Source organism: Xenopus tropicalis, chromosome 7, assembly GCF_000004195.4.
Source record: "Xenopus tropicalis strain Nigerian chromosome 7, UCB_Xtro_10.0, whole genome shotgun sequence".
Classification (NCBI taxonomy): domain Eukaryota; kingdom Metazoa; phylum Chordata; class Amphibia; order Anura; family Pipidae; genus Xenopus; species Xenopus tropicalis.
This window is the reverse complement of record NC_030683.2, coordinates 130,232,791-130,252,251: the sequence shown is the minus strand read 5'-3', so window position 1 is coordinate 130,252,251 and position 19,461 is coordinate 130,232,791. Positions and strand designations below refer to the sequence as shown.

The following is a 19,461-nucleotide window of genomic DNA, read 5'->3' as shown; positions in this document are numbered from 1 at the left end:
GCTGATCAGTATCTGCCGATATCGGGTTTCTGTATTTACATTGGGTTACAAAGTCAACTGGACCCGCCCTTAACATAAGAACCTTTCCCTGCCACCCAGGGAACCTGTCCAACCTTGGAAAGAAGACTGCCGCCCATTGGCTGGGAGCATCACACAGACCATCAGTTGAGATTTGATACCCCCCAGCAGATAGGCCTCGGCAGCGCCCCCCCCCCCCCAGCAGATACATATCAGCAGCCCCTTGTCTCAGACTGAGAAATGAAAGCTTTATTGGACTTACACACAGCGGATAATCTGGGCCACCAGAACTCACAGAGGCTTATACAGAGGGATCAAACCAAATACACACACACCAGGCCGACATGTGCCCGACCCAAACTGGCGCAGCGGAGATGTGTAGCCGGACCCCTGATATTGAGAGACTGCCATCCTTAACTGTCAGATGGGAAGTTCGTGGGCCCCTGTGGGGCTGGGGGGGCACACGGGGAAGCTCAGTGAGGGGTAAGTAGCAGGACGTTGTTATGGTGATGGAGGCAGTTGGGAAGGGACATGCACTCATGGAACCGCACCGGGGACCGGATAATTCATGCAATTGGAAAGAGGAAAGTCCTGTGGTGCCGCTGGGTCCAGTTCCCACTCACTTTGCGATGTTCTTTAATCGATCCGGATTATTGCACACTGCAAAATTCATACACGAAAAGCCGGCACTCGGGGGGGCAGTGACATCTCTGGGTCTCGGGGGGGTGAGAATGAGGCGCAAGAACCAGGAAAGGTGCTGTGGGTTCTGCTGCTCCAGGGGCTCTAGGCCCATTGCTTCCAGGGACACACAGCACAACTCAGAATGGGGGGGCGTTACAGAGGCACTCGGGGGGCAGAAGGGGCACGGAATCGGCAGAGGCTTAAAGCAAATCCGTTTCTGTGGGGGCTCAGGGGACCGAGTTGAGCAGATCGCGGAGGAAGCCATCAGGGTCTTCGATTTCGGATAAAAGCCCTACAGAGAGGGGACAATGGTCAGAAGTGACAACTCCCAGCAGAATTATATTGGGGGGATGCTGGGAACCCCCATAGGCTGCTCATCTGTGGGGCAGAGGCCCAGCTCTCCTAGCTGAACTATAACCGGCCCACAGGCTGCACCAGTCTCTGAGCCTATAAAGTACCGGTACCGGTTACGTCAGCACCAAATAACCGGGCAGCACATTCCCGGGCGTATAATTAGCTGCAAAAACATCCATTATGTGCGGCCGAGTACTAACCAACCGATTTGTTACTATACGGGGCAATTACAGGGAAACTGTTATTACTACTCTCTATTCTACTCTTTCATTAACGTAACATTTCATTTTTGTATTAAGGGAAGTAGCAGCAAGAGGCTCCCATATGGGCCCTGCCCCCCCCCCATGGGCTCCCTCCCTCCCAAGCTGCCCCCCCCCCCATGGGCACCCTCCCTCCCCAAGCTGCCCCCCCCCCCATGGGCACCCTCCCTCCCAAGCTGCCCCCCCCCCATGGGCACCCTCCCTCCCAAGCTGCCCCCCCCCCATGGCACCTTCCCTCAAGTGCCCCCCCATGGGCACCTCCCTCCCAAGCTGCCCCCCCCCCATGGGCACCCTCCCTCCCAAGCTGCCCCCCCCCCATGGGCACCCTCCCTTCCAAGCTGCCCCCCCCCATGGGCACCCTCCCTCCCAAGCTGCCCCCCCCCCATGGGGCACCCTCCCTCCCAAGCTGCCCCCCCCCCCATGGGCACCCTCCCTCCCAAGCTGCCCCCCCCCCCCATGGGCACCCTCCCTCCCAAGCGGCCCCCCCCATGGCACCCTCCCTCCAAGCTGCCCCCATATTACAGGGCACCCTCCCTCCCAAGCTGCCCCCCCCCATGGGAACCCCCCTCCCTCCCAAGCTGCCCCCATATTACAGGGCACCCCTTCCCTCCCAAGCTGCCCCCATATTACAGGGCACCCTCCCGCCCCAAGCTGCCCCCCATATTACAGGGCACCCTCCCTCCCAAGCTGCCCCCATATTACAGGGAACCCTCCCTCCCAAGCTGCCCCATATTACAGGGCACCCTCCCTCCCAAGCTGCCCCCCCATGGGCACCCACCCTCCCTCCCAAGCTGCCCCCCCCATGGGCACCCACCCTCCCTCCCAAGCTGCCCCCATATTACAGGGCACCCTTCCCTCCCAAGCTGCCCCCATATTACAGGGCACCCTCCCGCCCAAGCTGCCCCCATATTACAGGGCACCCTCCCGCCCAAGCTGCCCCCATATTACAGGTCACCCTCCCTCCCAACCTGCCCCCCATATTACAGGGCACCCTCCCTCCCCAGCTGCCCCCATATTACACCCTCCCAAGTTGCCCCTCTTCTCTGGGACTCCAGATAAAAATGGCTGCAGTGTCAGACTGGGAAGTCAGGGGCCCACAAGAAAATAGCCCAATGGGTCTATTCTTCCCACTTCCGACAGGAAGTAGGAGTGGCCATGGTACAGGCAAAATAATTGGATGAACAGCAGGGCCCACATACCTGCCTGGGCTCATTGGGGTTTCCCAGGTACCTGAATGTTAGTAGCCTAACAGGTTAATGGCACCGGGCTATTGGACTCATTGCTGACTGGTTTGGGGAGGTTACAGCACAAACATGGGCAGGACTGGGCTGGTGGGACACCGGGAATACATCGGGGGTGTGCGGGGCCCCTGGGGTGGGAGCCACAGTGGGCCCCGCACACCCTAGCCAGACCATGTGGTTGCTATTTCAATTGACTACTTAGAAAAAGGTGTCCTGCGGCTTTAAATCCCAATACAAAACCAAAAAGATACAAACCGGCCACGTCTATGAACTCGGAGAAGGATTCCACCGGCATGAACTCATCCTGGAAGGTCTTTAGGGCTTTGTCGGCAGCCTCGTAGATGGGCATGTCGTTGAGCCGGATGTAATCAGCCAGGGAGTACGACCAGCCCCCCTCTGTGTTACTCGTTGGTACCTTCTGCAATCGGACAGAGACCAAAGAGTTAAAATCAACACAGATCTTCACAATAAAGAAGTGTGCCCCCCCCCATGCCAGTCTGGGAATGACACGGGCGATGGACTTTGGCAGACAATGTGGCAGTAACGCATAGCAACCAATCAGTGATTGGCTTTTTTTCAGGTAAAACAATATATGCAACAGTTTGATTTGGTTGCCATGGGTTACTGCCCATGGGCAAATTTGCCCAGTGTTAATAAATGACCCCCCAGACAAGCAGGAAAACATTAACAGATGGGGCTCTGTACAGGGGGGGGTATTTACCTTATACATATTATAAATGAGGTCGACCAGGGCCCAGAAGAGCAGGCTGGAGCGATACACGGAGTAGTCTCTTATGCTCTTATCCGTCAGCCTGGGAGGGAAAACAGGAAAGGGTTAATGATTGCTGAATGGAATTGCAGCGTGTGTACATAGGTCTGTGCCAGCAAAGAACCAGTTAATTGGGCAGTTCCAATGTAAGTGAATGGGAAGGCCCACATGTCCCCCGGCTGCTCTATATCCATTTCCTGGGGTGGGAGGGGCTTGTATTGTGGGGTTTATACAAAGGAGTATGTGCTGGGGGTCCCACAGCTTTCAGCTATGGGGTGGGTGGGGTTCAGTCCCCCAATGATACAAAATATCAGAACCTAAATCAGGGGTCTTCATCAGGGGAAAAGTTACAAAAACTTTTTTGCCCCGATGAAGACCCATTATTGGGTTGAAACGCGTTGGGCTTTATTTTCTATGTTTTATATTTCATAAAATTTTCTTTTCTTTCGCAATTTTTGAGTGTGCAGACACTTTTTTGCCAGTCGCCCAATGCACTGAAGGTAAGTTTGATTTATGCGCACTCGGGGGAGGGGGTGTGGAGGCCTTGGGGCCCTGGTAGGCCCTGCACCCCCAAGTCTGACCCTGGTGGGGTTCAGGCCTATGGATGTGCACTAGGAGGTAATAAATTCACTAAGTTTGCACAGTAACCCATAGCAACCAATCAGCAAGGAGCATTTACTTGTTTAAAAGCAAATCTCTCATTGGTCGCTATGTGTCGCTTAGTGCCTTTTATTACATAAGTCCCAATAGGAGGAGTTAGATATAAAACCCAAGGGCAGTGGGGCGGGGGGGTGCACCCTACAAGGTTCCCCATTATCCTGCACAGGCAGGCAGGGCCCTTGGGAGAGGGAGTGGGAGACTCCCCGGTCCTGTAATTAAGGGATTGAACCAATCGCAGGGAGCCTTGCACATTGCCTTGGAATGCGAGCTGAGCCTGTTGAATGTGGGAGGGGCACACCTCTAGTGAGATCACTGGGACAGGCCCTGCCCAACACAGGAATGCCGACCCTAATAGGTAACTGCGGCCAATTCACATGACCCAGGGGGTAAGGCAACCTGCCTGGGCACGTAGCTCCAGTAGCCGGGGGGCCCCCCAATACCTGTTGGCGCCGCTGGGCGACGCTGCCCGCGCGTGACTGATGACGAGCAGCCGGCGTAACACGTCGATTCGGATGGTTTTCCACCTCTCGGTGGGAAGGAGGTGAAGCGCTAGCACCGTGTAATAATGGGGTCCGTCTACGTCGAAGGCACTTTCCACCCATTTCTCTTTGGGCTGCTCTAAAAAGGTCTGGACGTTCTTCTCTTCTCGGGATATGGCCCGGGTTCTGGAGTAAAGAAGGAACGTACATAGAATTATTATTGGCCAACTGACCAACAAAATGGCAGCCAAATCCCCCCACAATATGCCGGCCCTCACCATTGCACCAAAGGCCAATATACAGTATAGGGGAGTTGCCCCCTTTTTGGCACTTGGTTTGGTCCATGTCTATTGGCCCATGTTTAGAAAGGGCAAAGCCTAATCCACCAATCAAAACAATCTAGATTCTGTTTGGCCCTCAGGGGCCAGGAAGGGGCGCGGGACACTCACGTGTTGAGCACATAGAGCACGGTGTGGATGATGTAGGGGATGAGATGGATGTTGCTCTCCCTGCCCCCTCCTCCCGTGTCGGCGCTGAACGACTGCTCCATGGCGAATCGGAGGAAGAGGAGCTTCAGGTCGTGGATGTTGAGCTGGTAGGTGGGTTCCCTCTGACCCGTACACTCCTGCAGGTATGTGTTGTGCCTTGGGGGGGGCGGAACCACACAAACAGGGTGAGTATCAGGGGCACGGACCTGCTGGGTAACTGTACGGCTCCAACACATTGGGCTCATTTATAATAACAATTACGCCAAAATGTTAGGCACCCCCCCAGGGATTGTACTCCCCTGATACCCCAGCCCAGTAGAGTGAAAAAGTGCCTAAAATTTTGCCCCCCCCCAGTGATTGTAACTTTCCTTCTCTTTTTCCCTGTGTTTCCCAAGCTGAAGTGAGGCAACTTTGCCTTTATTAATTTTGCAGCATATTCCTGTACCTTCCGACCTTCTAATAGCTCCCTGCTATGACTACACCACCACCCCCCCCCCCCTGGGGTGCTGCCAGCTGTAGTAATTGACAGCCCTCTGCTACTGCTAGTTCTCTAACCAGCTGCAAATTCTGTCACCCAATCACAGTTCCCCTCTATGCATACAGTGCCCGCCTCTGAGGATCTTAACAGCAGTGTGCTGGGCCCCCAAGCAAAAAAATAATTCTGAGGGGCCCAGTGCACAGCCATTGTTACCCAGTGGCCCACCCACTGCCAGCCTCCTACCCACCTGTTTCCCCACCCACTGCCAGCCTCCTACCTGCCTGTTTTCCCACCCACTGCTTGGCTCCTACCCACCTGTTTCCCCACCCACTGCCCCGCCTCCTACCTGCCTGTTTCCCCACCCACTGCCCGCCTGTTACCCACCTGTTTCCCCACCCACTGCCCGCCTCCTACCCACCTGTTCCCCGCCTCCTACCCACCTGTTTCCCCACCCACTGCCCGCCTCCTACCCGCCTGCTTCCCCACCCACTGCCTGCCTCCTACCCACCTGTTTCCCCAGCCACTGCCCGCCTCCTACCTGCCTGTTTCCGCACCCACTGCCCGCCTCCTACCCGCCTGTTTCCCCACCCACTGCCCGCCTCCAACCCACCTGTTTCCCCACCCATCACTGTCCTCTGCTCCCATCTACTGCTTAAGAAAGCAGCTGGGAAGGAGGGAATTATTTTTTATTACGTCTCTGTCCCCCCCCCCCTCTATAGTTACCCCACTGGGGGGAGAAAGGGCAATGGTATCGTACCTAGCTAAGCAAGTTGCAAATGCAGACTCTGGTACATGGGGGCCCCAAACAGGAAGCAAGCCATTGCATTTAGTGTTGGCATTCTGCAGGGCGGCGCTGTCCCACTCCTCCCGTCCTCGGGCCAACCTGCAGCGCAACATACAATCAGCAGATAAGTATAATATAATATATATATATAATATAAAGGGAGATATTTATTGCATACACAGGGGGTGAGGGCCAAGCATTTGGGCTACAGCCGTGGCCCCCCCCCCCGTGACTCCAATATATAATAAATACGGTACCTGACGGCGGCAAGGTGACAGTCGTAGTGCACGATGTTGAAGTGGGACACGGTGCTGTACCCCTGCTGCTTGCGCGACTTGTTCTCCAGCTCCTCCAGGTTCATGCGTTTGGTGAAGGTGTAAATGCCGAGCACTTTGGTGGGCTGCGGGGTAGAACAGAGGGGGCAGGTGTGGCGTAAGGACCCCGTATGATAGGAACCCAATGAGAGACTAAGCTCCACCCCTGACTGCAGTCAAATGAGCAGTGTTTGGGGGCTTCTTAGAGCATTAAAGGGGATATAAACCCAAATAGGATCAACTTAAGAACTTCTACAATTTCCATTCATTTTCTATGAACAGTTGCCAAGATATTAGCAGTTTTACTGTGCCAATATCAGGCTTGCAGCTCCCTAATCATCTCTAAGGCCTTTGCGGTTACGTCAGAATAAAACTGTCCGTAGCAATGTGACTAAGTTTACGATTATTTTCTTTTTGGGTTCCCCTTTAATTTTAATACCGACACGGCTGGCTCATTAGAGCGAGTTGATGGATCAAACAGGCACGTGCCAAGTCAGGGAATAGCTTGGCATGTTATTATACTTGGGATCTGGGCGATGATTGGCAACGGTTTCTAAGGCTGCGTCAGGGTGATCCACCCTAGTACTGAATACTGATCCACTTTGGTCATTCATTCTGAGCCCCGCCTACTTGTTTGTTCTGAAGGGTGTCACTTAGACCTGCTGGGAATAGGATTCTTGTTTGCAAAGGGAAACTAAAGCCTATAGTGACGCAAAGGCTCCCTCTAATGGCCATAAGGGTGCACTGCAGCCAAAGCTGTACAGGCAATATGGCGGCCCTCTCTAAAATAAACCAATCACAGAGCATCTCTGCACCAACTCTACCTGGAACTTGTAGCCTTCTCTGCAGATGCAGCAGGTGAGTCCGGGTTCCTCAATGAGTTCCTCCATCTGCTTCAGCAGGGTGGTCTTCGTCACTACCTGACCCTTCTCGTTTGTCTAGGGAACAGAACAGGTACTGGTATTGGTACTGACCAGTCTGCTTGCATTGTATTGAGAAGCCAGACGTGTTTTGGGCCCACTTCAACAATTCAGCAGGAACAGCCCCCTAAGTTTGCCCATAGCCTGTACAGAGAGATACCATAAAACTATGGCACATAGGGATTCCCCTGTACTAAGCACAATTCAGCAGGAACAGCCCCCTAAGTTTGCTCATAGCCTGTACAGAGAGATACCATAAAACTATGGCACATAGGGATTCCCCTGTACTAAGCACAATTCAGCAGGAACAGCCCCCTAAGTTTGCTCATAGCCTGTACAGAGAGATACCATAAAACTATGGCACATAGGGATTCCCCTGTACTAAGCACAATTCAGCAGGAACAGCCCCCTAAGTTTGCTCATAGCCTGTACAGAGAGATACCATAAAACTATGGCACATAGGGATTCCCCTGTACTAAGCACAAATGTTTATTTAGAACTTGGTGGGGGACGGAATGTTCCTGTGGGTTAGAGGAGTGGCGGTGCAGGTAGGTACTTACAGTCATCCCCAAAGTGCCCAGTGCTTTCTGCCTCATTGCCATCGCCATGCGTTTCTTCTCCGCCCGAGTCTCTTTCCGCGCAGCATCAATCTTTTTATTGACATCCGGGTGTTCCCTGAGAGCCTCCAGGAGATTCTCGGCCAGAGTCCCGATACCTTCGTCACTAGAGACCTGCTCCAGTTTGTGCAGATTTGAGATGGAGTCGGTGCCGATCAGAGCCTGAGAGAAGAAAAATACTCGGGATTTATGGGATTCTCGGCACAGGGAGCCAGGGTTTGATTCCCATACAGACCCCTATCCTAGAATTACTATTATTTAGCATCCCCCCCATTGTAAGCAGCAGTCCTGCCCTGCTTTATGGCTGAGATTCTAGCTATCTGTATAACAGAGCATTCTGTCACAGTGGCACAGATCCTATCTGATCCCCCCCCCATTGTAAGCAGCAGTCCTGCCCTGCTTTATGGCTGAGATTCTAGCTATCTGTATAACAGAGCATTCTGTCACAGTGGCACAGATCCTATCTGACCCCCCCATTGTAAGCAGCAGTCCTGCCCTGCTTTATGGCTGAGATTCTAGCTATCTGTATAACAGAGCATTCTGTCACAGTGTCACAGATCCTATCTGATCCCCCCATTGTAATCAGCAGTCCTGCCCTGCTTTATGGCTGAGATTCTAGCTATCTGTATAACAGAGCATTCTGTCACAGTGGCACAGATCCTATCTGATCCCCCCATTGTAAGCAGCAGTCCTGCCCTGCTTTATGGCTGAGATTCTAGCTATCTGTATAACAGAGTCACAGTGGCACAGATCCTATCTGATCCCCCCATTGTAAGCAGCAGTCCTGCCCTGCTTTATGGCTGAGATTCTAGCTATCTGTATAACAGAGCATTCTGTCACAGTGGCACAGATCCTATTTGATGTGGATTTTCTGTTGCTCTATGGGATTTTGAATAACAAGCTCAAGCCTAAGGTGATCCTCCAATCCTATAATTATATAATTATATAGATAAATCGATGGAAGAGCAAACAAATAATGCGGGCAGAGAACCCAATAATGACGTAATTGCAATAGACTGATTTATAGGACACGTTTATAAAGGACTGTACCTGTGGCAACAGATTGATCTGGTAAATGAAATGAAATAATAGCAGTTGGCACAGAGAAGGCATGGCACCCAAGGCAACATCAGGAGCCAATAACAACATACCTGGGTGGGAGGGTGCTGTGTGGCCAATCCTCGCAGCAAGCGCAATATAAAGGGCAGAGCAGGCCGGGACAGGAACTTCTTCCATATATCTGCATCCAGGCTGCAAGGGAAGATTCACATTAGGGCAATAACAGAACCACAGGCACAAACAGCGCGCCCGTACCCTGTGCCAACATAAATCCTTCCTTCCCCTGTGGCGTGTTCTGTAATTTGTCTCTCCAGTTAAACAAACTTTCCACTGGCGTCTAAACTCCTATAGAGACTCACTGAGCAGCAACACCTGGGAATAAAAGGCTATTAGCACCCCAAGGTGGCCACCAAGGCTGGCATAAAGCAGGAGCCTGAAAATGCCACCCATTGGCCATTGCTATTAGTGCCCCGCCCCCTTTGGAAATGCCCATTATCCCAACTATTATACATGGCTGCCATGGGTTGGACATGTCGGGGAGGTCCTACTTTTTGACACTGGGGATGTGCTTCTTCATATAGTCCAGTGCATTCTGGGTAATACCCTTCTGGAGGATCAGGTCCTTTAGCATTGGTCACTGCTCTTAGTGCCCCACCCCCTTTGGAAATGCCCATTATCCCAACTATTATACATGGCTGCCATGGGTCGGACATGTTGTGGGGGGGGGGACCTACTTTTTGGCACTGGGGATGTGCTTCTTCATATAGTCCAGTGCATTCTGGGTAATGCCCTTCTGGAGGATCAGGTCCTTTAGTTGGTGCCCGTTGCTGTTATTCTTAATGCCAGCGGCGATCTTGCAGAAACAGTCCAGGAAGACTTTGTCGTCGGCACTGTGCTCGTCGTCGTACCTGGCCCGGGGCAGACAATTAGCTCATCTGCGTTGCATTGTATTGTTACTTTCTATAAATTATTTTTCTATTCAGCCACTCTCCTATTCATTCTCATTCAAACTACTCTCTGGTTGCTAAGGTAAGTTGGAACCTAGCAACCAGACAGCTGCTGAAACACCAAATTAGAGAGCTGCTGAACAAAGTAAAATACAAATAAAAAAGAGGACCAATTGCAAATTGTCTCGGAATACTACACTCTACATCATACTCAAAGTTAACTCAAAAGGCAAACAAACCCCTTTAACGCTACTAAATAAGCCGAGAGAGACTATTGGGCAGGACGTACTTCTCAAAAGTGCAATAGGGTTTAAATCGATCCACCAGAATCTGCATCTTCTCCATCTCGCCAAAGGACAGGTAGGGGATGATGCGCAGCAAACCCTGCAGGACACTGGGGTTGGAGCGCACAAAGGTGCTGTTGATCTGGTCGAGCAACATTACGAGCTGATCCTTGTCTCCGGTCAGCAGAAGGTTGCCCTGGGGAAACAGACATAGAAACGAGTGAAGACACGGCCATTAAAGTCTTCCACTGATATCTGAAAGGTCTTAATGAATTAAGGGCATGGTAGCTCCTATTTGGACCTATATATGGACTTATTACATGTATGGAGTGGCCACCAGAGGGAATTGTAGCCTGCACAACTTGTGGCATATTTATTACAGTGTGAAAGCCAACATCACCGGTGATGCTGCCCATAGCAACCAATAAGCAATTTGGTTTTAAAGTAGGGATGTACCGAATCGGGCTGAATCCAGACTTTTTTTGATGGATTCGGTTTCGGCCCGAATCCACGGTCCCTGAATTAGGATTCAGTTCTGGATTCAGCAGAATCCATCAGGGTGGGTTCGGTAGAACCCAAAAAAGTGGGTTCGGTGCAACCCTATTTTAAAGGTCTCTTACAAGCTAGAAAACAGAAGCAAAGATCTGATTGGTTGCTATGGGCCATACATGGGTCGATTTCAGCTGCCGATATCGGCCCTTTAGACCTTTAGCCCATGTATTGGTATCACCGACAGGCCTACCTGACCAACATCTGGCTTGAAATTGGTAAGATCTCAATGGGGAAGGTTTGATTTTTCCATTGGATTGGGGACCACACCGGCTTGTTGATGCGGTCCCTGAGCTAACACCTATGCCCACCAAATGAGTGGATCTAACAGTGTATACCCACCTTAAGGTTAAGCATTTTAATTGGACAGGATAACACTAACCTTGTCCTCACTCAGTGGCTCTGCGTTGGACTCATCCAAGATAATCTCCATGATACTCAGGACCTGCTCGGCTACGGCTGCTCCTCCACTGTCCTTGCTCTCCTGCTCAGCAACCAAAGCCTAGGAGAAGGGCACAAGGGGGTCAGTTGAGGCTACTAGATGCCAAGGGCATGTAAGCAGCGGCCTATTGCTTCCTCACCAGGTTCAGCGTGCCCAACATCACATTCAGGGTGTTCATCTCCAGCTTCACGAGCTGCTGTCTGTTGACTTTCACCTTCACACAGTAACTGAACAGTTTCAGGAGGACCTGAAGGAGAAGGAGATGGTTAAACGGATAAATCAGACTTCATGTCTATGCTATTGGGGGCTTGTTACAGACTCACGGTGAGAAGGTGGCGCCCCTGCTTGAAATCCTTGATTCCTGTGAGGCGATTCAGCATACACTCCAGGCCGCCACACTGGGCCATGACTCCTGCCATCTTGTACACTTCTTCCTCGTCCTCCTCTTCATCTGCAAGTAACCAGCAGCACCAAAGGGTTATGTAGTGACGTGGGCAGTTACCGTATATACTCGAGTATAAGCCGACCCGAATATAAGCCGAGGTACCTAATTTTACCTAAGAAAACTGGACTCGAGTATAAGCCTAGGGTGGGAAATGCAGCCGCCACTGCTAAGTTTCAATAATCAAAATAAATACCAATAAAATCACATTAATTGAGGCATCAGTGGGGTATATGTTTTTACATATTTATTTTAAAGAAAAACAGTTTAACTAGCTCTGTAAGTGAAGAAGAGTGTCAAAAAAACATTACAGAAGGATACACAGCGGTTTCACTCACAGACTGGTGAACGAGAGTGCCGGTATTTAAAGGACAAGGAAAGTCTAAAAACAATGAGCCCACTTCATTCTATTGTCCAATCGGAATGCTCCTGTGTATCCCACATACACCAGCCATTCCACAGTCCCACATCCCCAGCCACAAAACCAGTATAAAATAGAATTAAAATAAATATTATTTATTAAACATATAATTTCATAAATAATGCCTTGTAACAAGTTCTGATGGCAGAAGTGTCCTCTTAAGGTGGAAATGGAAATGTCTATTTTTGCTATGGGCAAAATGCTATGGGCAAAGTGCTATGGCCATTTCTGAAAGGGAACCTCACCTTCTCCGTCAGCAATCTGCATGTGCAGGGCAGTAACAGATAAGCGCGCCCGTAGCGCTTACGTCACCAAAGTCACGAAGCCGGCACATGCGCATTAGGAGCAGGCGCAAGGAGGAAGTGACATGGCGGTGGAGCCAAAGATTGAACACAGGAGATGGATGGTGCACCGAACCAGCAGCAACTAGTGAGTTCTTAATGCGGCGGTTCAGGAGGGGGGCTGATGCTTTAAACAAGTATACCTTTCACTTTCCTTCTCCTTAAGACTGACGAACGTGAGTGCCGGTAACATGCGACTGTGTCTTTAACTTCCCTGGTGCGCGTGGCGGGGCTTTAGAGCTGATGCGGGTAGCCTGTCTTGTTGGCGGGGGCAGCGGCAATCACTTGGAGGGGGTCTGTATTTGTTGAGTACTCGAGTATAAGCCGAGGTCGCTTTTTTCAGCACATTTTGTGTGCTGAAAAACTCGGCTTATACTCGAGTATATACGGTATATTATCTATAGATCAGTGTCTGCATAAGGAAAGGCCAGTAGGGGGCACGGTTACCTGTGGTGGAATCCAAGGATTCAATGAATTCCTCTGTTGCATCCCCCAAAAGGCCTCGCATTCTATAGATGATTCTCATTGGCTCTCCCTGCAAAATGAGAGCCAATTAGATATAAAATGTATTAATTCCTAATGAATATGGCAGACCAAGGGGAAAATCCCACACGCACCTCATTGGTCGGACACCAAACCCTCTTGTAAACTTCAGCAACAGGCAGGTCCAGGCTGATGATCTTGTTGTTCACCAGTAGCTGCGAGAGAACAGAAGAAACAAGACGGAGCTTAGAATCAAACAGGCATCATAAAATAACCCCCCAACAGAGAACTCCAGATTGGAGCTATCTGATAGCTAGGGTACAAATTACCATAGCAACCAGCGTGTGGTTTAAATTAAAGACTGATATATGAATAGGAAAGGGCCTAAACAGAAAGAAAAGTAATAAAAAGTAACAATAACAATAAAACTGGAGCCTCACAGAACTAAAGATTGTTGGCTCCCGGGGTCAGTGACCCCTATTTGAAAGCTGCAAAGAGTTAAGGTCCCCATACACTATAAGATCCGCTCGCTTGGCGATGTCGCCAAGCGAGCGGATCTTTACCCGATATCCCCACCTACGGTCCAAGGGACCGATATCGGCAGCTTCTATCAGCCCGTGTATGGGGGCCTTTAGAATGTGGCAAATAATGAAGACTAATTCAAAAGTTGCTTAGAAATGGCCTCTCTCTAACTAACTCTATACTAAAAGGTTAACTTCCCCTTTAATTCTGGGCCTGAAGTGCTTTATACCCACCTCCATGCCGCTGTCGTCTTCCAGCAGGGCCACAAGGTCACAGTCCTGGCAGATTTTGTTCTTAATATCCCTCATGAGGGGCCCAATACCCGGCTCATTGCTGCTGTAGGGGTTCCCTGGCATCCGCCCCTGTAGGAAATCCTCCTGTTGGGGGTCTTTCTCAAGGGTAACAAAGAATTCTGTCACTTCATTCTCTTCCTGTGTGTGCAAGAAAGTGGGGTAAGGAATGAATTGGTAAAAAAGGTTTATTACAAGGTTGAAAATCAATAGATACATAGTGGGCCACTGCCCTGGGTTTAGAGAGTAAATAAATACAAAAAGCACCTTTGGCCACTGCCTACCCACTGGGTAACTAGTCCTGCCCCACCAGTACTTGCCCAGGTACAGAGTTCTGATACTTTAGATTTCCCATTAGTGGGCTGTTCTCTTTCCCATGGTCAGGCAAAGACTGTCTCTCCCACCCCCCAACTATTTACATAAGTACAGAGCTCTTTACTGCTTCTGCGCTGTTCTAATTTAAAGGGGAACTTTAGCTTCTGAACCCAAATTTGTTAAATAAACCCCTAATAAACCTATCACTGTAATCTGTTCCTTCGAAAAGTAGGAATAAATACCATTTTTATATGCTGAAATCCAGCTGCAAAACAGTTCTTCTCTTTCTGCATCATTTGAAATCCTGGCAGGGGTGGCAGGGGACTAAAACACTGATTTCACATCTTACAGACAGCACGCAGGGACTACATAACCCACAATGCATTGCACTGGGATGTTCCTTTCCTTACTGACATCACATGTGCAGGGAATTGTGGGACACTGGAGTTTGATGGCACTGAGCTTGGGAAAAAACTACTGTGAATGGCAGTGTGACAGAGCAAGCACTCCCTCTAGCGGCCAAAGCTATATCTGTGCATGATCAGTGCAACACTGAATGCCCCAATGGGAGTGTCTCATTGAGTAATTGCAAACGGATACTTTTTAAGGGGAAGACAATTATAGACACACTTTTTTTTTCCGCTTACTCACAGGATATATGATACTGCAGAGTCTTTCAAATATAAATACAGGGGTCCGGTAATCGTCTAGGCTGTAGCGCTTGGCTGTCTCAATGCACACTGCCATAAAGGCCTTGGTCTCTGATTCGGTTCCTAAAGGGAAGGCAGAAAATTAGGCAATGTTAAAAGGCATGAGGGAAAGGGGACTGCCACAGACTGGATGCAAAGTGGTCAACAGGCTGGGGACCCTCTCTCTGCGGCCACAGGCTGGGGACCCTCTCTCTGCGGCCACAGGATGGGGACCCTCTCTCTGCGGCCACAGGCTGGGGACCCTCTCTCTGCGGCCACAGGCTGGGGACCCTCTCTCTGCGGCCACAGGCTGGGGACCCTCTCTCTGCGGCCACAGGCTGGGGACCCTCTCTCTGCGGCCACAGGCTGGGGACCCTCTCTCTGCGGCCACAGGCTGGGGACCCTCTCTCTGCGGCCACAGGCTGGGGACCCTCTCTCTGCGGCCACAGGCTGGGGACCCTCTCTCTGCAGCCACAGGCTGGGGACCCTCCCTCTGCAGCCACAGGCTGGGGACCCTCCCTCTGCAGCCACAGGCTGGGGACCCTCCCTCTGCAGCCACAGGCTGGGGACCCTCTCTCTGCAGCCACAGGCTGGGGACCCTCTCTCTGCAGCCACAGGCTGGGGACCCTCTCTCTGCAGCCACAGGCTGGGGACCCTCTCTCTGCAGCCACAGGCTGGGGACCCTCTCTCTGCGGCCACAGGCTGGGGACCCTCTCTCTGCGGCCACAGGCTGGGGACCCTCTCTCTGCGGCCACAGGCTGGGGACCCTCTCTCTGCGGCCACAGGCTGGGGACCCTCTCTCTGCAGCCACAGGCTGGGGACCCTCTCTCTGCAGCCACAGGCTGGGGACCCTCTCTCTGCAGCCACAGGCTGGGGACCCTCTCTCTGCAGCCACAGGCTGGGGACCCTCTCTCTGCAGCCACAGGCTGGGGACCCTCTCTCTGCAGCCACAGGCTGGGGACCCTCTCTCTGCAGCCACAGGCTGGGGACCCTCTCTCTGCGGCCACAGGCTGGGGACCCTCTCAACTGCCACAGCTTGGAACCTCTCTGCTGCAGATCGCTGCATTGTGTTTCCTGTGCAATATTTTGCTTTTGCATGAAAAAGTAACAAAACGGATGCACAAGGTTTTTCCCTGCCAATATGGCTGCCCTTGTACAATGCAAATCAGAGAAGAGCCAATTGAAACGGTCGCCTTACCTGTTGTCATGTCCTCCAGCATTTCCAGTAACATGTCCTGGGTCTCGTCTATCAGCTTGGTTCTCTGCACCACCAGCTTCCTGAGGCACAGGTAGCCGTTTAATACAGTGCCAACCAGGCGGCTTTTGAAGTGGCGTTTGATTGATTCAACCTCCACAAATGATGACAGGAGGCCTAGAAAGAATAAGATGTGTCAATAAAATAAGTAAAGGTACAAGAGGGAGAGGAACCCAATGGGGCATATTTATTACAGTGTGTAAGCCAACATCACTGGTGATGTTGCTCATAGCAACCAATCCGATCTTTGCCTTTGTTTTCTTGTAGGTGACCGTTCTATTCAAATTTCTGATTGGTTGCTATGGGCAACATCACCGGTGATGTTGGCTTACACAGTATAATATAAATGCCCCAATATGACGGTTGCGCTTCCAAGACTAACCTGTGAGGCTCTTCAAGGCATAGCCCTGCTGCAAATCTGTACTGAGAGTTGCTTCTTCCAGTGCCAGCAAACGTGCAATCTCCTGAGAATAAAACATACACATTAGTATCTACCTGTATACACATGACATATCTATATACATCTCTCTCTATCTATATACATCTATCTATTTATCTATATATCATCTATATGTCTATATCTATATATCATCTATATGTCTATATCTATATGTCTATATCTATCTATCTATATATATATCTATCTATATCTATCTATATATATATATTTGATTAGGTGGTATAACTGTGCATAGACTGAAGGCACATACCGATATGGTCTGGCTGCCACCAAGCAAAGCAAAATATTATATATATATATATATACACTGCTAAGGAGCCCTTTAGGGGTAAGATACCTTGGTGATGAGATTGCCCACATACGGCAGGACCCCTCTGGCTGCGAGATACACTTTCCAGTGAGCGGGTTTGATCAGTTTCTGATAAAGGGCCAGATACTCGGCGGCGCACTCCCCTGCGACGCTCAGCTCATCCAAATAGCTGTAATCGGAAGGACAAGAGGGAAAACCATGAACGAGTAAGAAGAATTTAGGTTGCTGGGTCTCAGACTGAGGACTGTGTAAATACATATTCAGATGGTATGGAATAGATCAATACTGTACATGCATAGCCTCTTTAGGTTGTTAGTTGATTTGAAGGGGTAGTTCCCCTTTAAATTACATTTTCCTTTGTTGTAGAGTGCTATTCTGAAACAATTTGCAACTGGTCTTCATTTTGTTTTATTTGTGGTTTCTGATTTATTTGGCTTTGTATTCGGCTAATCTCCAGTTTGGAATTTTAGCAGCTATGGTTGCTAGGGTCCAAATTACCCTAGCAACCAGGCACTGGTTTGAATGAGAAACTGAAAAATGAAAAGGAGTGAGGGTCTGAATAAAAAGATAAGTGATAAAAAGTAACAAAAACAGTGCAGCCTCACAGAGCAATAGATTTTGGCTGCTGGGTCAGCGACCCCCTATTGAAAGCTGGAGAGTCAGAAGATGAAACCAAATTATTCAAAAATGATAAATAAAAAATGAAGACCAACTGAAAAGCTGCTAAGAACTGGCCGTTCTGTAACCTATTAAAGGTGCAGCATAGCTGAAGCCAATGCTGAGCAAAATGAAAGCCATGTTGGCGGCTATGGTTGGGCTTCACTGACCCATACTGACCTGGTGAGTAGATCCAGGACCTGCTGCCTGCGGCTAGGAATGGTGGCCAATGCCTCCACGATGGTGCATGCAGCCTGGCGAGCTGCTTGGGTGGCCGGGGTGAATAAAACCTGTGATAAGGCAATGGGTTACTATTTCTGTATTCCGACAGGCAGGAGGAGAGCAGAGAAAAGAAGAACTCCCACCGCACTCACCTGTCTCAGCCAATTGTTGTGCCCCAATTTGAGGTCCAGGGGTGACGTCCTTTTGCCCTTCCTGCTCATGAACTGTTTCCATTTCCAGACGTATTTCTCCTGCAAGTACAACTGCCGCCTCTCTGCTTTGCTGGGAGACTTGCCGCTTTGATCTGTACCTGCCAGGAAGAGAGGTTGCGATTATTTCCTATTGATGGATAAAGGCCCCTCCCATCTCCACAGGGACCTGCCCCTGAATGTGGGGCAACTCTATGGTTCTGCCATGATATTTATTGCGTACTTTGTATTTCTAAATGACACTGTTACACAGCAAATAATTCCCTCTGCCATTTAACCTTTTATTCTTGTACCAACAAATGTATTTGTAGCTGTAATATTGGTGTGTAGGCGCCATCTCAGTGCATTGGACCAGAGTCTGAGCTTTCAGCCAGCGCTACCCATTAGAACTGCTTTCAGCTAACCTATTGTTTCTCCTACTCCCATGTAACTGGAGGAGTCCCAAGCCAGACTTGGATTTCTTACTATTGATTGCTATTCTGATACCTACTGGGAGCTGCTATCTTGCTCCCTTCCCATTGTTCTGCTGATCGGCTGCTGGGGGGGGATGGGGATATCACTCCAACTTGCAGCACAGCAGTAAAGTGTGAGTGAAGTTAATCAGAGCACAGGTCACATGGCTGTGGCACCCTGGGAAATGAAGAATATGGCTAGCCCCATTGGAAAAACAGATTACAATGCTGGAAGCTCTATTAATTGATGGTTCGGTTCAGAGTTATGTCTTTGTCCCTATATTATCTCCTTTTGGCATTGGGCAAGAGGCATTAAAGGGGTTCAGCTTCATATTAACTTTTAATATGTTGTATAATGGCCTATTCTTAGCAACTTTTCAATTGGTCTTCACTTTATGTTTTTTTTTTTTAATTACTTGCCTTCGTCTTCTGACTCTTTCCAGTTTTCAAATGGGGGTCACTGACCCCGGCATCCAAAAACACTACTACTCTGTCAGCCTATCATCAAAATAGAATCCACCTTACCACGGGCAGAGAGGCATTTCTTCCAAGCTTCATACGAGGCCTTCGGGTCCCTCTTCAGCCACTGCGGGGCCTGAGCATGAATCTCATTGCTGTAGGGTTTGACTGTTGTAAGGGTGTCCATGGGAACCTCCTAATCAACACAATATAATAATATTACCATGTAGCTGTATGCACTCCTGTAAAACAGACCAGTTATATTACATGGCAGTCAGACTGCTGAGCCTATTACGTGCAGGGATGTGTACCTTGTTCTTCTTGCTGGTTGGAGACGGGGGTTTAATGAGCTTCTGAAGGATCCGCAGGCACATCAAAGTGATGTTCTCCACTACTACTGGGGTTTTTATATTTACAGCCATCAGGAACAGGCTCAGAGCTACAGGGATAACGCAGACAGGAGAAACAGCGATTATATAAACATAAAAGGTCTCTTTGATACAGAGAATATTATTGATGTTAACGAGATAACGCGGGGGGGGGGGGGGGTTACTGAATAACCATTCAGTTATCTGAAATGTAGGGAACAT

General features: G+C 50.0%; 1 protein-coding gene across 15 annotated transcripts in view; it reads right to left on the bottom strand.

Moving 5' to 3' along the window:
• Positions 1-246: 246 nt before the first annotated feature.
• ubr4 (ubiquitin protein ligase E3 component n-recognin 4) overlaps positions 247-19,461 on the bottom strand; it is a 74,956-nt gene continuing 55,741 nt past the window's right edge. For all 15 annotated transcript variants that reach the window (XM_031905467.1, XM_031905471.1, XM_031905472.1 and 12 more), the window contains 26 exons: positions 19,183-19,310; positions 18,938-19,067; positions 17,904-18,061; positions 17,710-17,819; positions 16,900-17,041; positions 16,485-16,566; positions 16,046-16,219; positions 14,810-14,931; positions 13,787-13,984; positions 13,166-13,246; positions 12,996-13,083; positions 11,668-11,795; positions 11,484-11,591; positions 11,285-11,404; positions 10,359-10,549; positions 9,857-10,030; positions 9,215-9,314; positions 8,007-8,225; positions 7,351-7,464; positions 6,470-6,612; positions 6,186-6,311; positions 4,912-5,106; positions 4,424-4,648; positions 3,276-3,366; positions 2,810-2,972; positions 247-991 (listed from right to left, as the gene is read on the bottom strand). In XM_031905467.1, the coding sequence (XP_031761327.1) occupies positions 927-991; positions 2,810-2,972; positions 3,276-3,366; positions 4,424-4,648; positions 4,912-5,106; positions 6,186-6,311; positions 6,470-6,612; positions 7,351-7,464; positions 8,007-8,225; positions 9,215-9,314; positions 9,857-10,030; positions 10,359-10,549; positions 11,285-11,404; positions 11,484-11,591; positions 11,668-11,795; positions 12,996-13,083; positions 13,166-13,246; positions 13,787-13,984; positions 14,810-14,931; positions 16,046-16,219; positions 16,485-16,566; positions 16,900-17,041; positions 17,710-17,819; positions 17,904-18,061; positions 18,938-19,067; positions 19,183-19,310 (3,575 nt within the window). In that variant the 3' untranslated portion in view covers positions 247-926. The remainder of the gene's footprint in view (positions 992-2,809; positions 2,973-3,275; positions 3,367-4,423; positions 4,649-4,911; positions 5,107-6,185; positions 6,312-6,469; positions 6,613-7,350; positions 7,465-8,006; positions 8,226-9,214; positions 9,315-9,856; positions 10,031-10,358; positions 10,550-11,284; positions 11,405-11,483; positions 11,592-11,667; positions 11,796-12,995; positions 13,084-13,165; positions 13,247-13,786; positions 13,985-14,809; positions 14,932-16,045; positions 16,220-16,484; positions 16,567-16,899; positions 17,042-17,709; positions 17,820-17,903; positions 18,062-18,937; positions 19,068-19,182; positions 19,311-19,461) is intronic.